Here is a 27,931-nt window from a genome sequence, read left to right on the forward strand (position 1 = left end):
ATGTCAGGGGACATTCAAGCCACCAGGGACGGGTGTGCAGACTGCAACCGCAATGCTCCGTCACAGGCGGCTACACCCCCCCTGCCATCCTCACCCCCATCCACTCCGTTCGAGGCGGTGTTTGCGGACTTCTTCGACTATGGGGGCCGCCACTACCTAGTTGTCGGGGACCGGCTCTCGGGCTGGGTAGAGGTCCTGAGCTCTACGGCGGGTACTGCCCTGGCAGGCTCAGCGGGCCTGGTCCACCACCTCCGTTCGTTCTTCGCCACCTTCGGCGTACCGGAGGAGCTCTCAAGCGATCCCTGCGACTCGGCTATGGGCGCCTTCCCTACGGTGCCTGCTGATGAGGCGGCCTCTCCTTCCTTCACAGTCGCCACCGACGCTCCCTACTCGGCCGGGCCGCGTGAAGACCCTGAGTCCGGCAGCTGGATACAGGTTTTATACCGTTAATCTATTCCGACCTTTAGCTTTCCGGTCTGGGCGGGATGAAGAGTTTATCGCCGGCCACTAGAGGGCAGCGTCTTACCAGCATCCAACCGGACATGCCTTGCTCTGCGCTGTTATTGCTGAGCGGCCATCTTAGTTTTGACGGACATTCCTTCACTTCGCCTCCTGTAGAGACGTTTGTTCACTCATTCACGTGAGATGCTTAATGCACCATTACTGTTCATACATATTATATGCATTATATATATATATATATATATATATATATATATATATATATATATATATATATATATATATATATATATATATATATATATATATATATATATATATATATATATATATATATATATTTATGTATTACCATAGTGTTATTATGTATTCATGTTATACGTTGTCAGCTGAGGTTGCTGTCTTGGTCTGTTTCAGGGTGTCTTCATCTTTGTCAGATATTAAATACTGAAACTGACATTGAGGAGTGTGTTTCTTCATACCTGTTATGTCTTATTCTTATTATTGTATTATTGCCAAGGCCAGATTAAGACTTCAGAGGCCCCTGGGCCAGATTCTTGTGGAGGCCCCCCCACATTTTTTTTCCATATATATATATATTTTTTTTACTAGTGTGTAGTGGAGGCCCCTAGTCGCGTTATTTCTAAACCTAGCCGCATTTCTGGCAAGACGCTCTCTGATTGGCCGACGCCTGTTTCTACACTGGTTAAGCTTAGGCACTCTTTCGAAGTTGGTTAAGGTTAGAGTTTGTCTTAGAGCATGGCGATAGAACGCCAGGTAGTTTGCAGGCTGTTCGACGCGGAAATGGGCAAAGACACAGCTCGTCACGCGATTGGGCAAACATGTCAGTGGCCAATCAGAGAGCGTCAGTCAGTGCCAATCAGAGAGCATCTGCCAGAAATGCAGCAAGGTTTAGAAATAACTCTAGTCACTAGGGGGAGCTCGATGATATCCGCTATCAGCACCGGCGGGTCTCTGCTGTCTGTCATGAATAATGATCCCAATCTGCCTTATTCGTGTCGGGGCTGTGTCTATTCTTTTACCAACGGATTTCCAGTTCCGCGTTCGGGTTCTGCGATCTGATTGGCCACTGACGTTTCTTAGGTGACTCTTTCGAAGTTGGTTAAGGTTAGAGTATGGAATCAGGGCGGGTGTTCTATCGCCCTGCTCTAAGACAAACTCTAACCTTAACCAACTTCGAAAGAGTGCCTAAGCTTAACTGGTGAAAGAAAGAGGCGTCACACGATTGGCGCTACCAGAAACGTCAGTGGCCAATCAGAGCGCAGAACGCGAAACTGGAAATCCGTTGGTAAAAGTATTCAGGCTGGGATGTGGAGATGCAAGTTTTGACTTTTTATTGCTGTTTTTACCTCAAACGGAAAACCTCAAACTCTTATGAAGAGGAGAAAAAATACTCAAGATTAGCCACTTGCAGACGGCAGGGTGTGACGTACTGTATATTTTAGTTGATGAAATATTTTTGTTGACTAAATATTTTAGTTGATGAAATATGTTTTCATTTCAGTGTCACAGTATGACATCGATCTCCAAAATAAGAAAAAATATAAAATTATTTGGGGCCTCTTGTGACGAGGCCCAGCTTTATGCCAAGCAAGCAGTGCAAAAATTTACCGTAGTGGCATGCAGTAATGCGCCTTTCATTTTCGCGGAAATAGGCTGTCTATTGCCATTCTCTTTGACAAACTCTAACCTTAACCAACTCCTTAACAGCGCCTAAACTTAACCGTTCTAACCTTAACCAACTCCGAAACAATGCCTAACCTTAACCTTAACCATAGAAATTATATTGCCATTCTCTTTGACAAACTCTAACCTTAACCAGCTCCTTAACAGCGCCTAAACTTAACCGTTCTAACCTTAACCAACTCCGAAACAATGCCTAACCTTAATCGGCGAAAGAATACACGTTAAAAAAAAATCACGTTAAAAAATATTTTCGATGGGATTCGAACTCGCCAGCAAACAAGCCATAGGATCCACAGCCATGTGTCCTAGCCAATTGAGCTATTTGTTGGATACTGAATAAGGGGCGGTGACTTATATATATTGAGCTCCGCTCGTGTCGCATGCGCGGGCACCTCGCGCGAGCACGCCGGCGCACGCACGCACCTGAGCGAGCACGCCGCCGCCGGTGCACGCACGGTAGCATTTGTCTGAAAAGAAGGGCGCTTTACCGCACTAGCGTGCGGTGACGAATGCGGAAGCATTTTTGCACTGCTTGCTTGGCATTAACGTACAGGCCGAGGGGCCTCCAAAATTCTTTTTAAATTAAAGTTAAAAAAATAAATAAAAATTGTTGGTGCCTCTAGTGACAAGGGGCCTCCAAAAAGAATTAAAATAAAAATATTTTTAAAAATAATTTTTTTTTTTTTTTTAGGCCCCTCGTCACTAGAGGCCCACGGGCCGACTTGACTTGACCAACTACCAGGCTGGTACATAGAGAAGATGTTTGGAGAGGGACCCACAAGTGCCAAGCCCTGTTGGCAGAGGCTGGAAGATGGAGAGAGAAGAGGGAGCTGAACAGTTGGTGGTGGACTGGATGGAAGGCCAGCCAGCACCCGATGCCATCCTGGATCTACTGGCCTGTAACTGCGTCCAACAACTATTTCACTCCCAAGATGTATGTGTTGCAAATGGCCTCAGGTGACGTGTGTAGACTGGCAGACTGTGAGAACCAGGCATCCACCTCAGAGAGTGTGGAACGTTCTCATGAAGACGTGGAAGACATGGACGATTATTGTGATTATTAGGTTATTAACATTTGTAAAACAAAGTATGGTAGGTATTATATATGTTGTTGTTTTTTACGTCTGTACTAGTCTCGGCTCTCAGACAATTGGAGAGCGCCGCCAACACGGATAGAGACTGAGAAGTGTCTGTACTGACAGAACTTAAAGTAATTAGTTATTTGAATTCCTGAAAGAAATCTGTGATGTGATTATATGTGCCCTGGGTTTTGTATTGAGTTTTCCAAAATAAACAAATATTTTTCTGAAAACCAATAAATCATTGTATAGGTCTAACTGAGCTGAAAACATTGATATGTTTGTGCCCATAATATGAATGTTGAATATGCTGCATATTGATCAATATTCATTGTTTTTTATTACTATTTCAATGTTTTGGGGAGATTTATGTTTTTGTAACATGGCTGTATTGAAAGAAATTGTGTTTTGGAATAAAATTGCAGTCAACATGTAAAACAGTAACCATGGCCAAAACATTTACATCATCTGAGTATACCCTTTTAAACAGTATCTTATACAACGGCATGCAAATTTCTCGATTCTGATTGGCTGAAACAGTCATTTTACACGTCTTTATTGGCAACAATCCACGCTGCTGGCCCAGGACCCGCCCACAACCGACCCACATCACATCACTCCGCCGGATCACAAGAAGGTGGCCAATAATCTTTACAAATGGATATGTTGATGCGACTAAACGACTAAATATCAAGCGATTCTGTCACAGCGAATGTCTTAGTCGTTTAAACAATGTTGGATGATGTAATTGATGGGTCTTGAATCATTCTGTAACAAAAGAAAAATCGCGGATTGATTGATGGATTAATTTGCGATTTTTTTTTCAATTTCTTTTTCCTTTCGACTGTCAGCGCTCGCTCTAGTCTCCACCCACCGCCACACACCCCCCCCCACACACATACACACACACACGCACGCACACGCACGCACACACACACACACTCTGCCTGCAACGCGGGGGATAGTCAGAGAGCTGGGTGCTGCGCTGTTCTAAGTGAGCATGGCCTATTTAGTTGATTGATTGATTGATTGCTAATTTTATTACTGTACGCTTGGTTTCCAACTGGTTAAGTTTAGGCCCTCTACATAAAAATAAATAAAAGAATAGGGCGAAGAAAACGTTTTTTTCCTATAGGGCAAAGAAGACTTTTTAATTTGTTTTACCTACTTTATATAGAAGCATCTAAGAATGAAGTTCTATGGAAAGTAGGTCTGCATTCCCTTAACAATTGTGTGTATTTAAGCATTACATCACACGCAGGAGTGGTTTGTGACCAATAAACCATGCCTAGGGGTGGTTGTTAGGCCCGAGGCGCAGCCGAGGGTCGTTAGACCCCCCTAGGCATGGTTTATTGGTCACAAATCACGACTGCACGTGGTGTAAAGCTTTTATACAACTGCCAGATTCATCCAACCTTATTTCTATACAATAAACACACATTAATCGAAGATTTATTGAAAAAACCATCCGCCAGAAAAAGTAGTTCCCACAACTCCATGTGGAAGCAGCTTGAAGTGCATCCAACCAAACTAACACATCCAACTGTGTATTATTGGAATGATTGAGAGAAGTTGCCTCATGTGGAAGCAGCTTGAAGTGCATCCAACCAACTAACACATCCAACTGTGTATTATTGGAATGATTGATTGAAAATTTATTAAAACGTTTTCTTTGCCCTATAGGAAAAAAACGTTTTCTTCGCCCTATTTTTTTATTTATTTCTTTTAGCCTAAACTTAACCAGTTGGAAACCAGGGGTACAGTAATAAAATTAGCAATCAATCAATCAATCAATTCAATAGACCATGCTCACTTAAAACAGCGCTGCTTCTCTCTCAGTCTGACTCCCCCGCTGTTGCAGACAGGAGTGTGTGTGTGTGTGTGTGCGTGTGTGTGTGTGTGTGTGTCACAGTGTGTGTGTGCGTGTGTGTATGTGTGTGTGTGTGTGTGTGTGTGTGTGTGTGTGTGTGTGTATGTGTGTGTGTGTGTTTGTGGGTACGCCAGCGTCGGACAGTGTGAGAGAGAACGCTGCAAGAAAGTAGGAAGGAAGAAATTTAAATCAATCAATTAATCTATCAATCAATCCGCCAGCGTCGGACAGTGTGAGAGAGAACGCTGCAGTCGGAAAGTAGGAAGGAAGAAATTTAAATCAATCAATTAATCTATCAATCAATCCGCGATTTTTCTTTTGTTCTAGATTGAGTCAAGACCCATCAATTACATCATCCAACATTGTTTAAAATACTAACACGTTCCCCTTGACAGAATCGCTTTATATTTAGTCGTTATGACGCTATCAACATATCCATTTGTTAAAGATTATTGTCCGCCATCTTGTTTTTTCCGACGGAGTGATCCGGCGGAGTGATGTGATTCGGTGGTGGGCGGGTCCTGGGACCAGGAGCGTGGATTATGAAGGATACATACGTGTAAATGGACTGTTTCAGCCAATCAGAATAGAGAAATTTGCATGCCGTTGTATAATGAGCCGTACTGTATTGTACCCATTCTGCATCTGGTAATAAAATGTTCAATCAATCATTCCAATAATACACAGTTGGATGTGTTAGTTGGTTGGATGCACTTCAAGCTGCTTCCACACGAGGCAACTTCTCTCAATCATTCCAATAATACACAGTTGGATGTGTTAGTTTGGTTGGATGCACTTCAAGCTGCTTCCACATGGAGGCAACTTGTCTTTTTTGTAGTTGTGGGAACTACTTTTTCTGGCGGATGGTTTTTTCAATAAATCTTCGATTAATGTGTGTTTATTGTATAGAAATAAGGTTGGATGAATCTAGCAGTTGTATAAAAGCTTTACATCACTTGCAGTCGTGATTTGTGACCAATAAACCATGCCTAGGGGGGTCTAACGACCACCCCTAGGCATGGTTTATTGGTCACAAACCACTCCTGCGCGTGATGTAATGCTTAAATAAATGTTGTATTTTTAATGTATTGTCATCACATTTAGTTACATTTGTAGTCAAGGAGTAGGAGAACACATTCAGTTGCATTATTATCCATGGGATATTGGTTATAATGGTCATATTGCCTTTTAAATTAAGATTATGTATCAAAGGAGACCAGAAACATGCATATAGGTCTTATGGTTCAGGAACTATCATGATTCATTTGGGGCATGTAATTTTGGACAGGAGACCTGAAAAATATGCTTGGTAGTGTTATAAAAGATGTGATAGCACACATTTGGAGGCAACTGCTGCATTGCTATCACATATTTTCTAGCAGTATAGCTTCCAAAGATCACTATGAAAGTTAGTCCCCCAAGATGGTAACGACCGACCCTACTGGCTCACGGCCTAGAAGCTGTCCATTGTAGATCTGATAGTGCAGAGGAACAGGTGACTGTCAGTTTCTACATCAGTCCCTGATCATTATCACTCCAGTCAATTCCATGTATTGCTGCTTCAAAGTGACCTTGGTCAGCCTTAGGGATTCTGAGGTAGGTCTGCTTTTTGGTGGTAGTCAGATTAAATCCATTCTTAGACAGTTTTCTAGATACAAGCGTTAAGGTCAGATAGGCCAGTGACTAAATGTAATGATTTAGTAATCCTCTCTGGCGTGTTACTAAACACTAGGTCGATTTGGGTCGTATCCTAGTTGGCCCTTTAATCACCTGAACAAAATCTAATTTAGTTGTAAGCTGTTTGAGGGCTTTTCTACCATGTTAATATTCCCAGTTTATGTTGAAACCTCCCATCAAAAGTACTTCCTTTATTAAAGTTGCACTCTCTAAGTATGGTGTTCAGCTGGTCAGAATATATAGCTCTGGAGTCTGGTGGTGGGTACAGCCCTAGGAGGGTAAAGCACATTTGGGGAGACTCTAATTCCTTATCTGAAAAGTGGATCTGGGTACAGTGGGTGTTATCTTTAACATAAAACATCACACCTCCCCATCTCCCTTCAGGTCGCTCTAATTATATTATAGCCAGGTACAGTCAGAGCAGCAGCTGGGGAATTATCATGAAGCCAGGTTTCAGAGACAAATAAAGAATCCAAGTTTGATTCTAAGAGTAGTTGTTTAATCTGTTCACTTTTAGGGGTGATACTGTGTATGTTTAGGTGTCCCCCTGGAAGGCCTTCAGGCTTGGCATGGGGGTCCCAGACCACTCTAGCATCATTAACGTTTTTTAATTACTTCTTCAAATTGACAAAACAATATAATAAAAACCAATCTGGACATCCTGCAAAAATTGGTCCCAGATTTGACTTGTGAAAACATCTCAGAAAACCCTCTTTATCATCAATGTACACAGATCCACCTCTCAATGCCCCATATCTCTAGTTTCAGAGTAAAGGTTCATGAAGTCATTTTATAAATATATATATACAGCTCATGTATCTCCATTACATAAAGGTGGAGATAGATGTGACCTAAATAACTGGACCAAACTGTCCTGTCTGCAAGAATCCTGGAATCATTGGTAAATAATCAACCTAAAGCATCTCTCTGAGGATGGGTGGGTTTATCTTTGTTTGTCTGTTATATTTTTATTTAATTGTTTAACTGTGTTTGTTTAAAAAAGTCTGGGGGGGGGGGGTTCTACCTTTTGATACTTTATATATTTCCAATAAAATATCTCAACATTTCAGTTCTGAAAACATGCCGTAATCCTTATACTGTTCAATAACCTTTTTCTAAACGGTGGCTGATATTAAATGTTGGTTCAATGTATTTTCTCACTCGAAGACGACCCTTCTGACCAGAATTCAAGGTTGAACCGTTTTAACACTATTTTCCTCAAATGTACCCGATTTTAGATTCTACTTTTGCTTCATGTACTTGGTCTTGACTTTGTACCTGGAGCAATCTTATAAACTGAATGTACATGTTTGACCTTGTAAAGGCTTCTTTAAAAAAATTAAATATTGATATTTCTCAGTGACTCATCAGGATAAATAAACAATGACAATGAAGTTTTGAATTCTCACATTTTACAGTTTAGTAATTTAGCAGAGGCTTTTATCCAAAGCGACTTAGATTGTGAGCAGCATGTCACCAGGAGGTACATCTGTGGCAGCCAAGGGTCCGTGGCGTCGTTCATCAAATAATATCAAGCTCCAGTGTTACACTCTGAGTGCATCGTACATAGACATATTAGCAAGATAGGTATTTTATTTCTTTATTATTTCAGATATTGTTTGAAGGCGTTTCCAGTAAATAGCAGAGGCTTTTCAAAAAATATCATTGTTGCACTCAGAAGATGAAGCCTTTCATACAAAGTAGGTTAAAATGTAATATTTAATTGTCATACTTCTGAGTTACAGTTACTTCTAAGACATCAATTCACACCTTCCCACTTATCTTGACGGTTACAATTCATCCATATTATTAGCATATCATACATTCTAATGAGAATTCTTCAAAGTTGGGATCAATTCACTTTTTAATCCAAGATGTAGATTTTATTTTAAATATTTGTAAGTTCTGTCATGAAACGTTTTTACTATCCAACCTAATGACAAGTACATGTGAATAGATGTCCCATCACCAGAAAGTAAATTTTTCGATTTTAATTGATTTAATTTAAAGTGAATTGATTCCAACCCTATAACTTTTGATAAGTTGCATCAATTGTACAGCAATTACTCGTCAATATACACACAATAATGACAAAATAGTTAGTTACTTGTGCAACAGGTTGCTCTGCAATTCCCATAAACCCACAAGCAGTTAGATGGTAGAAAAACCATCTAGAAAAAGACAATACATAGAACACTAAAATAAACACTTCTTGTGAAAGTATAAAAAAACAAACAAAAAAAACCCAAAAAAAACATGTCCTACTACAAACAAACAAAAAAAACTACTACTAGGAATGTTGACAATACGTTGTGACATTAGTTCAATACATCACTAGTGTCCACATACAAATATATAAGTCCATACCTTGGCTCTTGGCTGGTCAGCCCATAGTGAGGTCAGAAAGTTCCTATGATCCCAGTATGTAAAACACTAGAACAATGTGTGTTCACTCTCATACCAATGACACATTGTCCCAGGAACATCCACACCGTCTGTCTCACTCCTCAGGAACATCCACACCGTCTGTCTCACTCCTCAGGAACATCCACACCGTCTGTCTCACTCCTCAGGAACATCCACACTGTCTGTCTCACTCCTCAGGAACATCCACACCGTCTGTCTCACTCCTCAGGAACATCCACACCGTCTGTCTCACTCCTCAGGAACATCCACACCGTCTGTCTCACTCCTCAGGAACATCCACACCGTCTGTCTCACTCCTCAGGAACATCCACACCGTCTGTCTCACTCCTCAGGAACATCCACACCGTCTGTCTCACTCCTCAGGAACATCCACACCGTCTGTCTCACTCCTCAGGAACATCCACACCGTCTGTCTCACTCCTCAGGAACATCCACACCGTCTGTCTCACTCCTCAGAGCGACAGAAACACAACTGTTGTTGTCAATGAAAACTGTGTCTATGCTAGTACCGCTTCTCTCTCAGAGGCTTCTGTGCAGGTCAAACGCTCTTGGTAGTAGTTTTTCATTTCAAAACAACGGTCAAATATTACTACCACTATAATCCTTATGATTGTTGATGGACTGATCGCTGTAATGAGGTACTGAATCGTTTAACACTGGGCCACACATTCATTATGAGTGGACCTCTTCTAACACTGGCTACAGCTGTCTCCTCTAAGAATTTGCAGGTGAATTGACAGGTTTGACATTTCCCGGAATCTTCTCTCCCAAGTGATTTTTCTCATGTTTTCTGAAACATGCTAATCTACTGAATCTCTTATCACACAAACCACAATGATGTGGCTTCTCTCCTGTGTGGATTCTCTGGTGATTTTTTAGAGTAGACAGTTGATTAAAGCTCTTCTCACACTGGTCACAAAAGTAGGGCTTCCATCCTGTGTGAATTCTCTGGTGATTTTGCAGACTATGTTGAAGACTAAAGCTCTTCTCACACCTGTCACAGGAGTAGGGCTTCTCTCCTGTGTGAATTCTCTGGTGTGTTTTCAGATTACTCAGATGAGTAAAGCTCTGTCCACACTGATCACAGGAGTAGGGCTTCTCTCCTGTGTGAATCATCTGGTGTGTTTTCAGACTCTGCAGTTGACTAAAGCTCTTCTCACACTGATCACAGGAGTAGGGCTTCTCTCCTGTGTGAATCATCTGGTGCTGTTTTAGATGAGCCAATTGATGAAAGCTCTTCCCACACTGGTCACAGGAGTAGGGCTTCTCTCCTGTGTGAATCATCTGGTGTGTTTTCAGACTACTCAGATGACTAAAGCTCTTCCCACACTGATCACAGGAGTAGGGCTTCTCTCCTGTGTGAATCTTCTGGTGTGTTTTCAGACTACTCAGATGACTAAAGCTCTTCTCACACTGATCACAGGAGTAGGGCTTCTCTCCTGTGTGAATTATCTGGTGTGTTCTCAGATCACCCTGACGAGTAAAGCTCTGTCCACACTGGTCACAGGAGTAGGGCTTCTCTCCTGTGTGAATTCTCTGGTGTGTTTTTAGATTACTCTGACGACTAAAGCTCTTCTCACACTGGTCACAGGAGTAGGGTTTTTTTCCTGTGTGAATGTCTTGGTGTTTATTGAGATTCATCTTAGAACTGAAGTTTTTTTCCACACTGGTCACAGCAGAGACCTTTTCTTCCATCCAAGCCTCTTGGTTTCTTCCCAGGCCTGACAGGACAGCTATCTGGATGGAGAAGAGTGTCAGAGGAAGGAGAGAAGATATGTGATTTTATTCAGCTTTAGTTTCTATCAAGAGGTTTATAATGGTATGTATCTGGATTTTATAGTTTAAGAACACAGTGTAGTCCAGAGTCGTCTACAGTTCTAGACTTAAACCACTTTGTTTCAAGCACCAGTGAGTCAACAGTTAAGGTCAGTTTAAATTTAGTCAGGACTAAAGCCCCTTTAGTCTCAGGTTATGACAGATTTAATGGCGCGTTCACACCTACCCTGTTTGGTCCACTTTAAGTGGACCATGGTCCCTTTAAATCAATAGTCCGTTTAATTTGTAGAGGTGTGAACACAAACCGAACTATTTTGAGGACCAAACAAAGCGGAAGAGAGTATTTTAGTGTCATATTTATTGTCATGAGATACTCCGCTTGTCGGCTAACGTGCGCAGACTGATGACGACATCAACTCGACTTGAGACATTCGCAGCAGCATAAGAAGTTAATTAAACTTGACGGACATTATATCGACGATAATTATCAATATCAAATTATATGAAAATAATTTTATAATTTTATCGCGATAACGTTTTTGGTCATATCGCCCAGCCCTAGAATATGGATATTACTCAGGGTATAGACTCAATGTGACGAAGACAGACTTTAGCACTGAACTACACGCCAACGATAGAGATCAAAGAAAAATACAAAATTAAATGAGACATGGACAGGATCAAGTACTTCGGGGTGAACATTACAAGAGGGGTGGAGGGATTATACGAGGCAAACTATACACAGATTAACCCATTCCCCACCAATAACGTCATACGACGGGTTTCAAGTTCATGCGAATTCTGCCAGAACACGGCGTACGACGTTATTCTGATCATATTTCATATTTTCGCCATGGTATTCATATTGCCTTGTCGGATACTGTGTGAGCCAGCACAACTCTGCAACGCTTCAATACTGCCACCTGGTGGCCGATCAGCGAGTTGCAACCGGAAGTGGATCTCTTGTGATCCCGGTGCGTCTCCCTATTCCGTCCGGCCACTCGTATATCATCGCGGGACTCAATACACACACCGTGGATATGGATCCTTGCCATAACTCAATAATCGACATGATTTGGGCGTGTATTCGTATTATACAAACCGGAAATAGATCGCATCGATCCCCATCACATAACTGGGATATGTTTGCTCCAGTATCATCGCCCAACGCTAAGAGGAGGATGCCGTGAGTTTCAGCGCAAGTGATTATTATTATTGATACAAACTGCTCTGATCAATATATCACCCATACTACATAAATCATTTAACGTCGATTACGGAATTATAAACGCCCCCCCCCCCCCCCTCCGTTCACCCGCGCATGATCATTCATAACATTTAGGACCATGTACAGTTGACATTTTTAATATAGCGTGCATCGGTATCAAACGGCATTTGATAATCTAATATATGCATTTATGTCTATATCTCACGTTCTAGGAAATACTGCAGAAAACGATAAAAACATATTTATACTCTAGACGGTATTTTCGTATGAATGTGTGAATGAAAAAGTAAAACGTTCCTACATCCTGAACGATAGATAATCGATGTTGAATGGGCCATAGTAATGTCAATTTAGCAATACAATTAAAAAAGTTATAGCCTTGCAAAGAAGGTAAACATCTCCATAGACCTACAGTGCTGGCAGTGATCAAACATTGATGGATATAAGAGTGGCAGAGAAAGTGTTCATCAGAAAATCAAGAGAGACCTAGAAAGATGGACAGTAATGCGCCTAGATTTCAGCTTAAGGATCTAAATCATTAAGATGAACATATTACCAAGGTTATTATACCTATTTCAGTCTTTACCTATATTAATACCACAAAAACAATTCAGAGAATGGGATAGACCAGGGGTAGGCAACCCTAGGCATGCGTGCCTGCATAGGCACACAGGGGCATTTTCATAGGCACAGGGGGCAGCATAATTTTTTTTTTAATTATTATATATATATATATATATTTTTTTTTAGCTTTGAAATATTATAGTGAAATATTTTGCACTGTTGTTGCATTTATCTTGTTGAAATCCTCCCACAGGATCTTTTTACTACCACATATTTAATTGAGACCCTTTATTTGTTTATTATTTCAATTTAGCTGGAAATACACTCACATGTATGATGTCATAATAGAACATTCTAGAACATTTGTTATGTCACAGTATGATGTCATAATAGGACATACTAGAACATTTGTGTCATAGTATGATGTCATAATAGAACATTCTAGAACATTTGTGATGTCACAGTATGATGTCATAATAGGACATTCTAGAACATTAGTGATGTCACAGTATGATGTCATAATAGAACATTCTAGAACATTTGTATACAGTATATATTCAACAATTGTGCCCCTCTTGGGGGGGGCCCTCCAAAAGAGTGATTGTATGACAAGAGGAGCAGAGAAGAAGGAGACAGAGACGATAGAAATGTGTTTTGAAGATGAGAAGAAGAAGAAGAAGAGGAGTGTAAACTTTCTCAAGTGTGGGCGAAGCAAGAATTGTGGAGGGCAGTAATACGCCACGATGCGTCTACACTGCCGGAAATTCAAATAAGAAGAAGAAGAAGAAGGAGACAGAGACGATATAAATGTGTTTTGAAGATGAGAAGAAGAAGAAGAGGAGTGTAAACTTTCTCAAGTGTGGGCGAAGCAAGAATTGTGGAGGGCAGTAATACGCCACGATGCGTCTACACTGCCGGAAATTCAAATAAGAAGAAGAAGAAGAAGATCTCATTGTTCACAAGAAGAAGAAGGAGAAGGAGTATAAGAAGAAGTAGAGCTCATTGTGCATCTTGAAACAGGACTGAACAGAAAGACTAAACAACATAGATTGAAGCCTGCATTTCTCAAACAAGATGCCTAAGGTGAGTGTCCACAACGGCTAGCTAGCTGTTCTACTTGAATACTGAATGTTAATATTGAATCAGACAATATTGAATACTGAATGAAAAAAAGACTAATTTAATCAGATGAATCACTTTATTTGAGGATATTAAAAAAATTATACTTTTATTTTATTTATTTTTATTAACATCTATCTATATTTATGGACATCCTGCATCCTCCTTTTTCTTCTTGCTTTGGGGGTGAACGTCTGCTCTGGTGTTGGGCAGTGTGATGGCAGTTCTGGGGGGCTTGGTGGTACCGGTAGGCCTCCATCTTGCTCCGGTACCTGTGCGGCATCTGGCTCATTGATGGAGGGAGGGGTCAAATCCAAGATGGCATTCAGTGTTTTCTTTTTAGCATAATGCATAATTTGTATCTTTAAATATTATGTTTTGTTTACTTGAATAAATGGTAACCTTTATTTAGAAAAGATTAGGGATGCCCCGATCACGTTTTTTGCCACCGATACCGATCACCGATCGTCTTGAGCCATATCGGCCGATACCGATCCGATACCGATCGTTTTTGATTAATAAAAAAAAATAAAAATTATATAATTTTTTTTTTTTTATAAAATATATATATTATATAATTAGACTTGTAGTTGTATTATCTGCGAGACAACGCCACCACGCAACAAGTCAAAATGCTCGCTATCTCCACTGTCTGTGTGTATAGTATACTCTGCTTTGATCAAATCACATTCGGCTCTGCAGATTTACCCTAGGCTATGCAGATATACCCTACTCCCTCAGCTATCCCCGTTAGTGACTGCGACGCAAGCCGGGCTTCGAATATGCATCGAATGAGTGTTATAAGACATTGATATCAGGAGCTGTCTGTAGCTACTGCTAGCCGGAAATATAACGTTAAGACAACGCCTCAGTGAACTATTTAGTTGAATGGGACATTTCGTTTTGAACAGTGAGCTAAGCTAACGTGAGCTAACAGAGGTATCATACACTAGTACTAGATAACTAGACTATTGCTGGAGCATTTGTTGATATCAGGAGCTATCAGTAGCTAGCCGGCTAGATACCGTTCAGTTAGACAATGCCTCATCATGTATTAAACTAAAAGTGAATAGTTGACTGGGTCATTTTGTAACGGTAGCTAACGTTAGCTCATGGAGGTCCCGTCCCACTAGACTAGACTAGACCCGTGTTTACATGCGTGCGGGAGGGCTGGAGGAGGAGCAGACGCGCAGCACTGTGTGCAGCTCCCGGTGTCTGAGACAGAACTCAGCGAGTGAGATCTGTTTTGACGATCGGCGAAAATAAAGCATTATCATCGATCACCGATCGCATATTTATACTGATTATCGGCCGATAACGATCGGTGGCCGATCGATCGGGGCATCCCTAGAAAAGATCACGGCCATGGTAAATCATTGATTTCATATTTGTTGACATGTTTGACCGAATATCGTTTTTGGTGACACTTAAAACTGCTATTTGTATGTGTAATATATATATAAATTAAAATGTATACAATGGCAAGCCAATCCCCTTTTAAAATGTAAAGGTAACCTTGTCAGTTGCTTAACCAACGCCTCATGTTTAAAGGTACCATTGTCATTGTCTGTTGCATAACTAGCTACCATTGACACAACAGTACAGTACACTTACATAATCAGAGCAGCCAGCCAGCCAAATGACTCATTGAACTGGAGAGGGTTTTTTGTCTGGGCATGTCTTAGACTTATCACTGGGGAATACTGAATCACAATAGCTTAGACAATTAAATAATTATTTTAGCATTTTCAGCCAGATCTAGATATTCAGAAGATTTGTCTCACACAAAAATGCAATCTCTCATTGTGTGTGTTTTCAATTGTCTCACTTGTACATATGAGTGCTTAATTTGATCAAGTATTTCTGAAATGGTCTTCCACCCATTTTGAGTAATGGTCATTCTTTTGCAGAGCTTACTGTCCAGAGCCAGGGGCCCGGGATCGTCCAGCATACGAGTAGCCCTGTTCAAGACTGCAGCGTCGTCGGGGAAAGCCTCTGTGGACAGTGACTGCAAGAGAAGCCAAACCCCTCTGGTCAATTTCAACCCCTTCACCCCTGACAACATCCTCATCCAGTCTGCCACACAGCAAAGGATCAACAGGAAGAGGGCACACTGGAATGAGTATGTCACTTCAAGTATTTTGTTTTTAACAATTTGGTGTAATCAGTAGGACATGGGTCTATTATTATATTAATTGGTCGGTTGGGTCTTAAACCATTCATATTCTGTTGATCGATTAGTAGTTTATGCTTTTTTTCCATGCTGAATGGAATTTCCCCCCAACACAACGTACTGCTTATAGCACAGGCACTCACCTCAACACATGTACATGTCTCTTATCTTGCTGATGGACTCAGATTGAAAGCCATTGTTGTAGTAACCAGGTTTGTTAAATCCGTTGACTAAGTATGACTAAGGCAAAGGGGGTTTTGGCTGGAAACCAAGACCTCATGGTCATTAGTGAATTCCGCCATGTGGTTGTGAACTCCCTCAGTGCTGCCCTCTGGTGTGCAGAATGTTTCCTAACAGTTTATTGTCTTTTCCAGCTCCTGCGGTGAGGACATGGAGGCCAGTGATGGCGAGGGTGAGGAAGAAATCCTCCCACCGTCCAAGGTAACCGCTCTGTCCTCCCTGTTTGTCTTTGATGGGTGAAAACTCCTCTGTGAAATCTGCATCACTTAAAGGTGGCGTTTCACCCCCCAAAATAAACATATTTTTCCTCATACTGGGTGCTATTTATCCGTCCAGATAGTTTTAGTGTGATTTGCCTAGTTTGAGATATCTGCCGTAGAGATGTCGCCAGTCACTCCAATGGAGCTGATTGACACACTGTTTGTGGTGCTTAAAATGGCAAAAACTCAGAAGCAATGTCTCTTTACAGAAACCATAACCTGGTTACAATTGAGATAATCCACACGCCATGTAGTTTCAATTTCATGTAGGAACTATTTTCTATTTCCCATAATAATGTATTCTGAATTTCTTTCTAAAATGTTTCTCACCTTCTCAGAGAATCACCATGATGGAAAGCAATATGGTGTCCAGATACGTGTCAGAGTTCCATGAGCTGGAGAAGATCGGCTGTGGGGAGTTTGGCGCTGTGTTCAAGTGTGTGAAAAGGATAGACGGCTGCATCTATGCCATCAAGCGATCAAAGAAGCCTTTGGCAGGATCGGTAGATGAGTAAGTCAAGGTTTTTCCTATGTAATGCTTTTTTCCCCAGTAGATGTGTGAAGATGTTTGCTAAACATTATTTCTAGTCACTGCAGATGTCTCTAGTTTGCTTTGCACAGAGTTTTGCACCATCTCTGTCTTCTTTCGAGATCAAAACGGCAGCATTTACGGCATCCGAATGCCCTTCGGTCAGGTTTCGCTACAAGATCTATGTTTTTAGCAGAATTCAAAGCGGAAACTTTCCGTAGCGGCAAAGCACATTCTGGGGTTCGATCAGAATGTTACCTGCGAGTTGAAACTTTTGAACACATGGCGTGAAGAAAATAGGCTATACACAATTATTATTATTATAAAAAATAAAACAGCCGGAGATGCGGTAATCAGCATTTCCAATGGCAGATTTCAATCTGGATTTAGTACCACCAGACGGGGCAGCAAAAACCGTGAATGAAATCTACTCTTAAGTACAGTTAATTTTTTACAATGTAAATTGCTCCACCATTTTTCATCAGATTGCAACACGTTTTTTTGCTAGACGTTCACAGAAAGGTAGAGAAACTAACTCCGTTCTATTTTATGGCAATAACGTTCAGGTTTGTTCCACCCGTGAGATATGATCCCAAAAATAAAAGTCAGATGATTGACGAGGGCTGCAGGTAGGGCTGGGCGATATAACGATAACGAATATCGAAATAAAAAATAAATAAAAAAATCGTTTTTTTTTTTTTTTTTTACCTGCAACAGGGCAGTTTTAAAACCAGAGCCAGTGGACAGACTTGTCTTTCTTGCCTGCAACTTAAAGTAATGGCTTTGCTTGTCCAAATGACAATACTGACCAAATTCAGATTTATTTTTCTCTTGTCCATTTATTTTGTTTGCTTTCTAATTTAAAATACATTTTGAAACCGTCTGTACACAGTAGGCTATGTGTGCTAGCAGAACTAGACTCCAGTCACGAGTCACAGTGCACATGTGCGGTGGTTTGTCCACCAAAAAAGCGCCAAAAGATCGAAAATAAACTAGCAGAGCCAGAACTGTTCAACTCCTCTGGAGCCACAGCCAGCAGAGAAGCCGGTTTACTTTAGCTTTTAAACCAGCTGCAGCCTGAGAACTGGAGTGTGAGGGGATGTAACACTAAAGATGGCGGCAATGACAAAGAATTGCTGCAAAATAAATATACATCTGTTGTTAAAAAAAAAAAAAAAAAAAAAAAAAAAAAAAAATTTTATACTTATAACAATTCGATAATTATCGATATCGAGAAATAAAATAAAATTATCATATCGTTATCGCGATATGATTTTTTTCCATATCGCCCCGCCCTAGCTGCAGGTGTATTTTATTTTAAGCCCTGGGTCTCTTCTCTCAAAAGACTACACTCAAGTTAGGCTGCACCAAGTCCTCGCGTCAATAAGTGGCTTTTTCCGACTCGATGCGCTGCGATTTCTATAAACTCATATTTCACTAAACACTTCAAATCATTGGTAAACAAACGTAGTGCTGAAAATAAACATTTCGACTGCCGTTTTGACCGGCTTGGCTACATTTGAAAAAGAAACACAACATTAATTAATACGTTCTGTATTGATGGATTTATGGTGTGCTATCAATCTCGTACCGGACCACTCGGGCATAAGAGGTTAATTCCTGTGTCTAATCGGCACTGTTCAGTAAAAGCAAGGGATCCGTACTTTGTATCGGCCGATGGTGAACGTTGAGTCCTGGGAATCATTTGTGGGGTCCTTTTTTGTGATGTTTATTTCAGTGCTGCTCAGAGACATGACCTAATTAAAACGGTTTTCCCCACCCCCTCCCATCACAGACAGAATGCCTTACGAGAGGTGTATGCCCACGCTGTGTTGGGCCAGCACCCCCACGTGGTGCGCTACTACTCGGCCTGGGCGGAGGACGGCCACATGCTCATCCAGAACCAGTACTGCAACGGCGGCACGCTCTCCGACGTCATCGCCGAGAACTACCGGCGGCTCCGCTACCTGACGGAGCTGGAGCTGAAGGACCTGCTGTTGCAGGTGACCCGAGGCCTCAAGTACATCCACTCCTCGTCACTGGTGCACATGGACATCAAGCCAAGTGAGTCGAGGAACCGGCAGCCCCATTCAATGTCTATGGAGTTGCCCCACATTTTTACATTCCAGTGGCATCACCGGTTTGGAGGATTCTCCAAAGAAATGTCTGATTTCTAGCTTTAGGGAGAGAGTGGTGCATGTTCACAAATACTGACTGAACTGGCCTCCTGGTCCACGGGAAGAACATATATTAATAATTAAAATCGGTGGCATTTGCTTTAAATAATTCACCGTATTATACTCTGTATGGATAATGTTATCTGCCACGTCTTTGTTTTGTACAATACTTATCTATTTGCCACCTGTCTCCTAGGCAACATTTTCATTTCACGCAAGACCGTCGCCACCATGGAGGATGAGGATGATGGAAATTTGACCACCAGCGTTGTGTACAAAATAGGTACGTCATTTTCAAATGCATGCCCGCTGCAGTCAACATCATTGCTACTTCAAGCAAGAATTGGATCAAAACTTTTATTTGTTCCTCTTAGGTGACCTTGGCCATGTGACTAGAGTAAACAATCCACAAGTAGAGGAAGGTGACAGCAGGTTTCTGGCCAATGAAGTTCTACAAGAGGTAAGCCTCCATCTTGCTATCAACCCAACCCGGCCTGGCTCAGCAGATGCATGGTTACAGGGGTGCGGCCACAATATTCCTGACGTGATGACGTCAAACAAATTTTCATGTATAGGTCAATAGCACTCTGGAGTTATCTGCCCAAATATATCATTTCTATGGATAATATTACTAGGGCTGTCTTAAATACTTAGAAGCTTCGTTCGATGGCACAAGCTTCGAACATAAAAAAAAAAAAAAAATTGCCTCAAATCTTTCGCCTCCAGAAGAAAATGGCATATCACAACTCTACAACAACTTTGTCAAATCGCCTAAAAAACGTAAGTATCGTTGTACATGACGGCGACGCCACACAAAACATTAATAAGGCTATGCCTATGCTGCTATGACTAATGTGTTACCAAGTTGGCTAATTTAATTGTATCATCTGCTTTTGTAGGTGCATTGTCTGATATAATTATAAATGATAAATTAAATATAATATAATTGTTTGCTTGATAGACGAAGGTTGCAACATAATTATGTCATGTCGTTGGCTGTGAGAGCAGCCCCACTGCACCCAGGCAGCGCAGCCGAGTGAAACCTTGTTGGCTGCGTCACAGTCACGAAAGGGGCTACTTAATTCATTAATCCAATCCACTTTATTTATAGAGCACATTTAAAAACAACAACGTTTACCAAAGTGCTGTACAAGTCCCACAACATAAGATACAAAAAAAAAATTATATATTATTATTATTTTTTTTCTTCGAAGCTTCGAATTAAAATCGAAGCTCGGCCCCGAAGCTTCGATTGCCAAAAAAAGCTTCGAAGGTCAGCCCTAAATATTACAATAACTTTCCAAACGCTTTCAAAGAATTACCTCACCAAAGAATAGGATTGGCACATACCCATACAGGGCTGTACAGTGCGACATGCACGTGCGACACTGACGTCAGTCTGTGCGATGAAAGGATTGACTTCAGTAGCACTGGTGCGATGGCCCGTGCCTGGCGGAAAAAAGAAAAAAAAAGTGACGCGGTAAATTGAATGGGCCACGGCGCTGTGCTATCCACTTGGTACTTGTAGTCTTGTGCGATTAAATACAATGTCCCTTCTGCGTAAGACTCCATATATCAAACACCAAATCCCATAATCCCTAGCGAACAATATCCCCGCGAGCTCAATGTACAGTGACTCATATCCGCTCGGCTCAGCTCACAACACAGCAGGACTCGTCTCAGCAGCAGACAGCAGCGTTTGGAACGCGGACATTGAAACGGAGCTAGTGGATAGTGTTGTCGCGACCCAAAACAAATCCCTGCTGTTTTATTCGGCAACGGGTCAAATGCATATAACATGCTTTGCAATCCTCGCGTCATAAAGTCCGAAATGAACGTTACGTTAGCATAAGCTAACAACAAGCTGTTCAGAGCCATATAGAGAGAACAGCAGACGGGCAGAGTGAGTAGGAGGGGGCAGACATTCTCCCTTCTCTGTGTGTGTGTGTGCGTTTGGAAAGATCACATGAAGTCAGACGAGTATATTATATTGATAGTAAATGTACTGAGGGTGGACAGATAATGTTATTTAAATTTAAACATAAAAAATACAATACAAAATAAATGTATTCATGATCATGCAACATAAAACGGTTGCGTGTTGAGAGTTCCAAAACATTTAACTTAAAGTTAAAAGCTCAATATATCAAAACGTGGCACTTTACAGTGAACAGGAGGTCTATGTGTATTAAAAACAATAGATTGTTTTTCCTTTTAAAAGTCTGGAAGAGGTCAAAAATAAAAATGTCAAATGATATTTCCGTTGCCTTTTTTGAGTTGATCTAAATGTTACTGATTGTGTTAAATGGGCTTATGTTATGATATCATCTCATATCGATTGCAGGCACCTGCATCGTATCATATCGTGGCATATATCAGCAAATATCGTATTGTTGTCCAAAGAATCTATATCGTATCGTATCGTGATGAAACTGGTGATTCCCACCCCTAGTAGAGTCCATACACCCAACACCAAATCCCATAATTCCTTACATGTAACGTGTCTGGCTGTGTGACGTCAACTTGTCAGCATATAATGACAGCCAAACATGGCACTGCAACTAAATAACACAAATACAATAGGCACATTTGTGACTGTTACAAATATAACACATTTTATACTTGTGCTACAAGATTTTGGCCTGTGCTACAAAACGATCAACCTCTGTAGCACCAGTGCTATGTGCAAAAAAAGTTTACGTACAGCCCTGCCCATATGTTACTATTATTCTACTAACCTTAAACTCTTTGATTTATTTATTTGTATAGTCTGCTTGCTTCATATCTGTTAAGTGTCTTTTTTTCTCTTTTCTTTCTGGGCCAAGTGGGTCTGTTGAGCCAGGCTGGATGGGTTGTTGGTATTTACTCTGTTTAATTGTACTGATATGTCTGTCATTGTCTTATTATTATTTTGTTTTACTCTTCTCATTTGTGTACCTGCGTAGGTTGATGGTTTTTCTGTGTGTGTATATGTGACCAGGCACAGACAATAGGGTTAAGTTACATTATATCAAAGTACAGGCGGATACTTTTCAATCTATATGGGGTAGGTGCGTGTTACCATAGCTCAGTGTATGTACGCTGTTCTCTGTGTTCGGGAGACGATTACAAACCTGATTATAATCATGTCTCTGCCACAACCACAGCGCGAGCTGTGAGTGAATTACGCGATGGGGAGCATTATGGCAGGAGACTTTTTTTTAAGAGAGTGAGGCATGTGCCACGGAAGTGGCAATTTTTTTTGAAGTAAAATACCAGGAAGAATAAAATACATTTACTTTTAAACAACTTTATTCTTTCTTTGCGGCCCGGTACCAAATGATCCACGCCAAGTACCAGTCTGCGGCCTGATGGTTGGGGACCTCTGCTATAGAGCCTTCTCGCTGTACTCCGTTATGCGCACGGTTACAGCCTTTCGGAGCGCGTACTGGAGTAGATTATTCAATGCGGCTGCCAGCCAGCTTTTGTGCAACAGAGAAATACAATTTCAATTGTGACGGAGAGAAGATAGTCTCCCGATTTCAATTTAACAGACTGTATTAATGGTATTAAAAGATATGAATGTTTCTCTGCATATTTTCACACCGCCAATAAAGTACTGGGCCCGTTGTTTCCGAATGGATTTTGGTGCGTCTGCTTTTCCTCTCCGAGACAGAAAGTACTTAGCCAGTGGCCACTCCCCTCAGACGCAACTGTAGTTTTTTCACACAGCGAGGAAAAATGGAAAATAATATTGTCGGGACAATCCAACAATAATGAACACGTCTACAAGTCATATTAAGTTTTGCAAATAAGTAGACATATAGAGAGCATTTCAAAGCACTCAAAATTGCCAATATCTCCATTTCAACCTATTTCTGAATTGTGACATTTTGGGGGTTTTCTGCAGAATCGTGAGCTCCTTAACAAGACGCGTTAAACTGTGCCGGGTCACTGTATATGTATATATTTTATGTATGTTACATTTCGTCATTTAGCGGACTCTTTTTTCCAAAGTTCATATGTATGCATTTTACTGTATTGTATTTCTATGTTCACTAGTTGGATCCTTTATAACTAAACATGGACATCTCTGCCCTCTTTCTCTCAGGACTACAGTAACCTGGGTAAAGCGGACATCTTCGCGTTGGCACTGACTGTTGTCAGCGCCTCGGGTACAGAGCCTCTGCTAGAGCCATATGAAATCCGCGTTCACGGAATCGCGGAATTAACCAATAAAAATGGAATCAACTGCAAAACGTGGAATATTGCAGAATTTTGCCTAATCTGGACTGAAATTTCGTTTTTGGGTGGAACGTTTGGTGCACACGCGACCGGGGAGACGGGGACTCTACAGCGTGTTACACACAACACAGCCGCAGTGCTCAAGCGTCTGGCTGCTTCACATCAAGAAGCTAAACAATTCCACAATAAGCCCTCAATTCAGAGCAGAACAGTATCCTAATGACTTTTATGCCTCCGGTGATAAGGTGTTTTGCTAATTCTGTCAACGTTCCGTGGACTGGAACCGCAAAAACACTTGCGACACTATTGTGATTAAATAGCTATAACGTTAGGACGTTTAGCTTCTAGCTAAATCTAGTGCACCCATCCATTTGTTTAAGTTTATTTAGATTATAAAGGGCAGTGTATAATGACAGTCGTTTGCATTAAACAAATGGATGGGTGCACCAGATTTAGCTAGAACTTCTAGAAGCTATCATTTCCATAGATAGTCCTATAACGTTACATAGCTATTTAAGTGTATTTAGTTTATAAAGGGCAGTGTATAATGACAATCGTTTGCATTAAATAGCTATGAAATGTTACAGTACATAGGACTATAGATGGAAATGATAGCTTCTTGCTAAATCTAGTGCACCCATCCATTTGTTTAATGCAAACGATTGCCATTATACACTGTCCTTTATAAACGAAATAAACTAAACTAAGGGTGCCTAAATTATGCATTACTATATTTCATCACAATATAATAGATATAGCTAGGTTACTGACATTGTCATTGTGATAATGTCAGTAGTAGCTAGCTGTATGTATTGTTTACACTTGAAATATGTATTTTTATTTTGTCACAATATTAATTGAAAAATATTGTGTAAAATTGAACTGTATTTCTGAGTTGCAGCACTTAAAAACATTAAATGGACTGTTATATCTTATTCAATTGTGGACATTTATTCATTCCCACTTATTAGACACTATTTCTGATGGTAAAATGAGCATAAAAGGCAAAATACAGAATTCTGAAATATTAAAATGGAAAAAATGGAATTTGGGAAAAAATAAAATGGAATTTGGAAAATAATAAAACGGATTTCATATCTCTGCCCACCAACGGAGACAAGTGGCATGAGATCCGTCGAGGGAAACTGCCTCACATCCCCCAAGTGCTCTCTCCGGAGTTCCTCCGTCTTCTCAAGGTGAGATGCTTTGAAAACATGAAACTAGAATGTAGAGCTGCACCCACCATGTCACAGCACAGTGCTGCACCCACCATGTCACAGCACAGTGCTGCACCCACCATGTCACAGCACAGTGCTGCACCCACCATGTCACAGCACAGTGCTGCACCCACCATGTCACAGCACAGCGCTGCACCCACCATGTCACAGCACAGCGCTGCACCCACCATGTCACAGCACAGCGCTGCACCCACCATGTCACAGCACAGTGCTGCACCCACCATGTCACAGCACAGCGCTGCACCCACCATGTCACAGCACAGCGCTGCACCCACCATGTCACAGCACAGCGCTGCACCCACCATGTCACAGCACAGTGCTGCACCCACCATGTCACAGCACAGCGCTGCACCCACCATGTCACAGCACAGTGCTGCACCCACCATGTCACAGCACAGTGCTGCACCCACCAGGTCACAGCACAGCGCTGCACCCACCATGTCACAGCACAGCGCTGCACCCACCGTGTCACAGCACAGCGCTGCACCCACCATGTCACAGCACAGTGCTGCACCCACCATGGCACTCGAGTGCTGCACCCACCATGTCACGGCACAGTGCTGCACCCACCAGGTCACAGCACAGTGCTGCACCCACCATGGCACTCGAGTGCTGCACCCACCATGTCACAGCACAGCGCTGCACCCACCATGTCACAGCACAGTGCTGCACCCACCATGTCACGGCACAGTGCTGCACCCACCATGTCACAGCACAGTGCTGCACCCACCATGTCACAGCACAGTGCTGCACCCACCATGTCACAGCACAGTGCTGCACCCACCATGTCACAGCACAGCGCTGCACCCACCGTGTCACAGCACAGTGCTGCACCCACCATGTCACGGCACAGTGCTGCACCCACCATGTCACAGCACAGTGCTGCACCCACCATGTCACAGCACAGTGCTGCACCCACCATGTCACAGCACAGTGCTGCACCCACCATGTAACAGCACAGTGCTGCACCCACCATGTCACAGCACAGCGCTGCACCCACCATGTCACAGCACAGTTTGACCTGTAAATTAGTGCGGTACTTTAATAACAATCAGTGTCCACCGGCCATTGTTTACAGTCCGATTGCCAACTGCTTCTTTACATTTCTTTCAAAGGCACAGTACACAAACATGTAGCACAACAGTAGGGCTGGGCGATATGGCCTAAATATGATATCACGATATTTTCTGACCTTTCGGCGATACACGATACGCATCACAATGTTTTTCTTTTTTTCCCCAAACAATTCATTATGAGGCTTACCAAGACAGTATTTGAGTTTGCAAGCTAACATTAAAGACAAAATAAAATACCCATGCATTTAGCATTTTTATATTATATATTAGATTTAGATTATTGGATTATTAGATTATATATTGCATATATTTAGCAATGAGATATTATATGATTTAGATATGAAATATGATGAATTGAAAATGGGGGACCCTGATGTAAACGAGACTAAAGTCTTTCTCTGGTCTGCATCCTCCAGTCCACTGTTGACTGTTGTTGTATTGAGCTGTACTGTATTGTACCCATGCTGCAATCTGTTAATAACGTTTTTCATTCAGTCGGCAAACAGAATCATTTTGATTGACAGTCGCGTCTGCCAATTACGTCACATCGCTTGCACCCGCCCTGCTGTTCTTAGCACCAATCGGCAAGCGCATATTCATTTTTTACTTCCGCCATTGGAGAGCTCAATGATAAGAACAATGGCAGCGGTAGCTCGCCGCGGCCGACGTTTAGCTTTTAGCTCCGCAGGAAGACTAAACGACTGGAGGCATAATGATTTTACTGCAACGGATGTTATAATAAAAGCCTTTCCATACATCTGTCTGATTGAAAACGTTATTAACGGACTGCAGAATGGGCACAACTGAGTCAGCACGGGCTGAGATATGAACGACAATGCTTGCTATATCTAGGTCGACCTCGGTCGTTGCTATGTAAATACGCTGATCCACGATACGTTTAAAAAGTGTATCGTTAATGAACTGTACCCGATATTTATATAACATCGTCATATCGCCCAGCCCTACACAACAGCCAGCCACCATTGTCATTGTCATGTCAGTCTGTATCAATAATTTATGAACGTTATGCAAAGCAGGCAACATGTTGACATAATTTGGATACGTACAAACCCAAACCATTGTTTTTTTTATCTTTTAGATGATGCTATGGTAGCTGTATTCCAACCTAACAAGTGTTACTCCAGTCCTCGTTTAGTCCACAGATGTTCCATTCTTGCAGATATCCGTTTATAGAGATTAAACTAAGGCCTGAAACACCATGAAAATGTGTAGCCTGGTTCTTCACGTCAGCATAATTTCCCCCACGCGCCTGTCTGCTCCACTGCTCTTAATAACCACAGGTAGAGCTCATTATTTATCATGGGTTAAAAAACAAGAGCTTGGTAACTATTGGGCACTCTTGACAACACTAAAAAAGCTTGTAGAAATAATGATCCAACAGTCATTTTGAAATGGGTTCCTCCCAGACAAGGACATCATGAGAACCGGTCTACCACCACACAGCAATAATTTACACTTTTGCGCAGGAATAATCACGCATCACAACATCACGCCTAACAGTAGTGATCTTTTAATCACATCCTCCTCCCTTATCCTTGACTCTGTTTTTAAAACATCCCCTGTTCCAGATCCTCCTGCTTTTCTGGTTCTAACCTCCTCCTCTGTTTCCTTCCACCTGCAGTTGATGATCCACCCTGACCCTGCCAGACGGCCATCCACCTCCGGACTCATCCAACACCCCGTGCTGCTCACCGCCGCCAGCATGAGCGCCGACCAACTACGAGTGGAACTCAACGCAGAGAAGTTCAAGAACGCCCTGCTCCAAAAGTAAGCACACGAGGGCAAATCCAAACTAATTGATCAAATGTACAAACGGCAGAAGTCATATTTGTTTCAACATGGAGGAATTAATCCTTTGTTGTGTTTTTTTCCGCAGGGAGTTGAAGAAAGCCCAGATGGCCCAAGCTGCCGCTGAGGAGAAGGTGCTGTCCACCGACAGGGTCCCGACCCGCTCCACGCTTCAGTCAAACCCCAGAGGCAGCCGGCTCATCGGCAAGAAGATGAACCGATCGGTCAGCCTGACCATCTACTGAGACGATACTTCCAACCCCCCTACTCAACCCCATATTCGGGTAAAGGGACTA

General features: G+C 41.8%; 1 protein-coding gene across 1 annotated transcript; it reads left to right on the plus strand.

Annotated features, from left to right (window-relative positions):
• Positions 1–27,880, plus strand: LOC311223875 (wee1-like protein kinase 1-A; the record flags this gene model as incomplete). Its single annotated transcript, XM_084308637.1, has 11 exons — positions 1–435; positions 15,820–16,031; positions 16,457–16,523; positions 16,921–17,093; positions 18,907–19,175; positions 19,485–19,571; positions 19,663–19,748; positions 23,379–23,442; positions 24,602–24,708; positions 27,469–27,614; positions 27,724–27,880. 11 exons carry the CDS (start codon positions 1–3, stop codon positions 27,878–27,880), a joined length of 1,803 nt encoding a protein of 600 aa, XP_084164763.1.
• Positions 27,881–27,931: the final 51 nt, after the last annotated feature.

This window comes from Notolepis coatsorum (assembly GCF_963971535.1).
Source record: "Notolepis coatsorum genome assembly, chromosome: 2".
NCBI lineage: Eukaryota > Metazoa > Chordata > Actinopteri > Aulopiformes > Paralepididae > Notolepis > Notolepis coatsorum.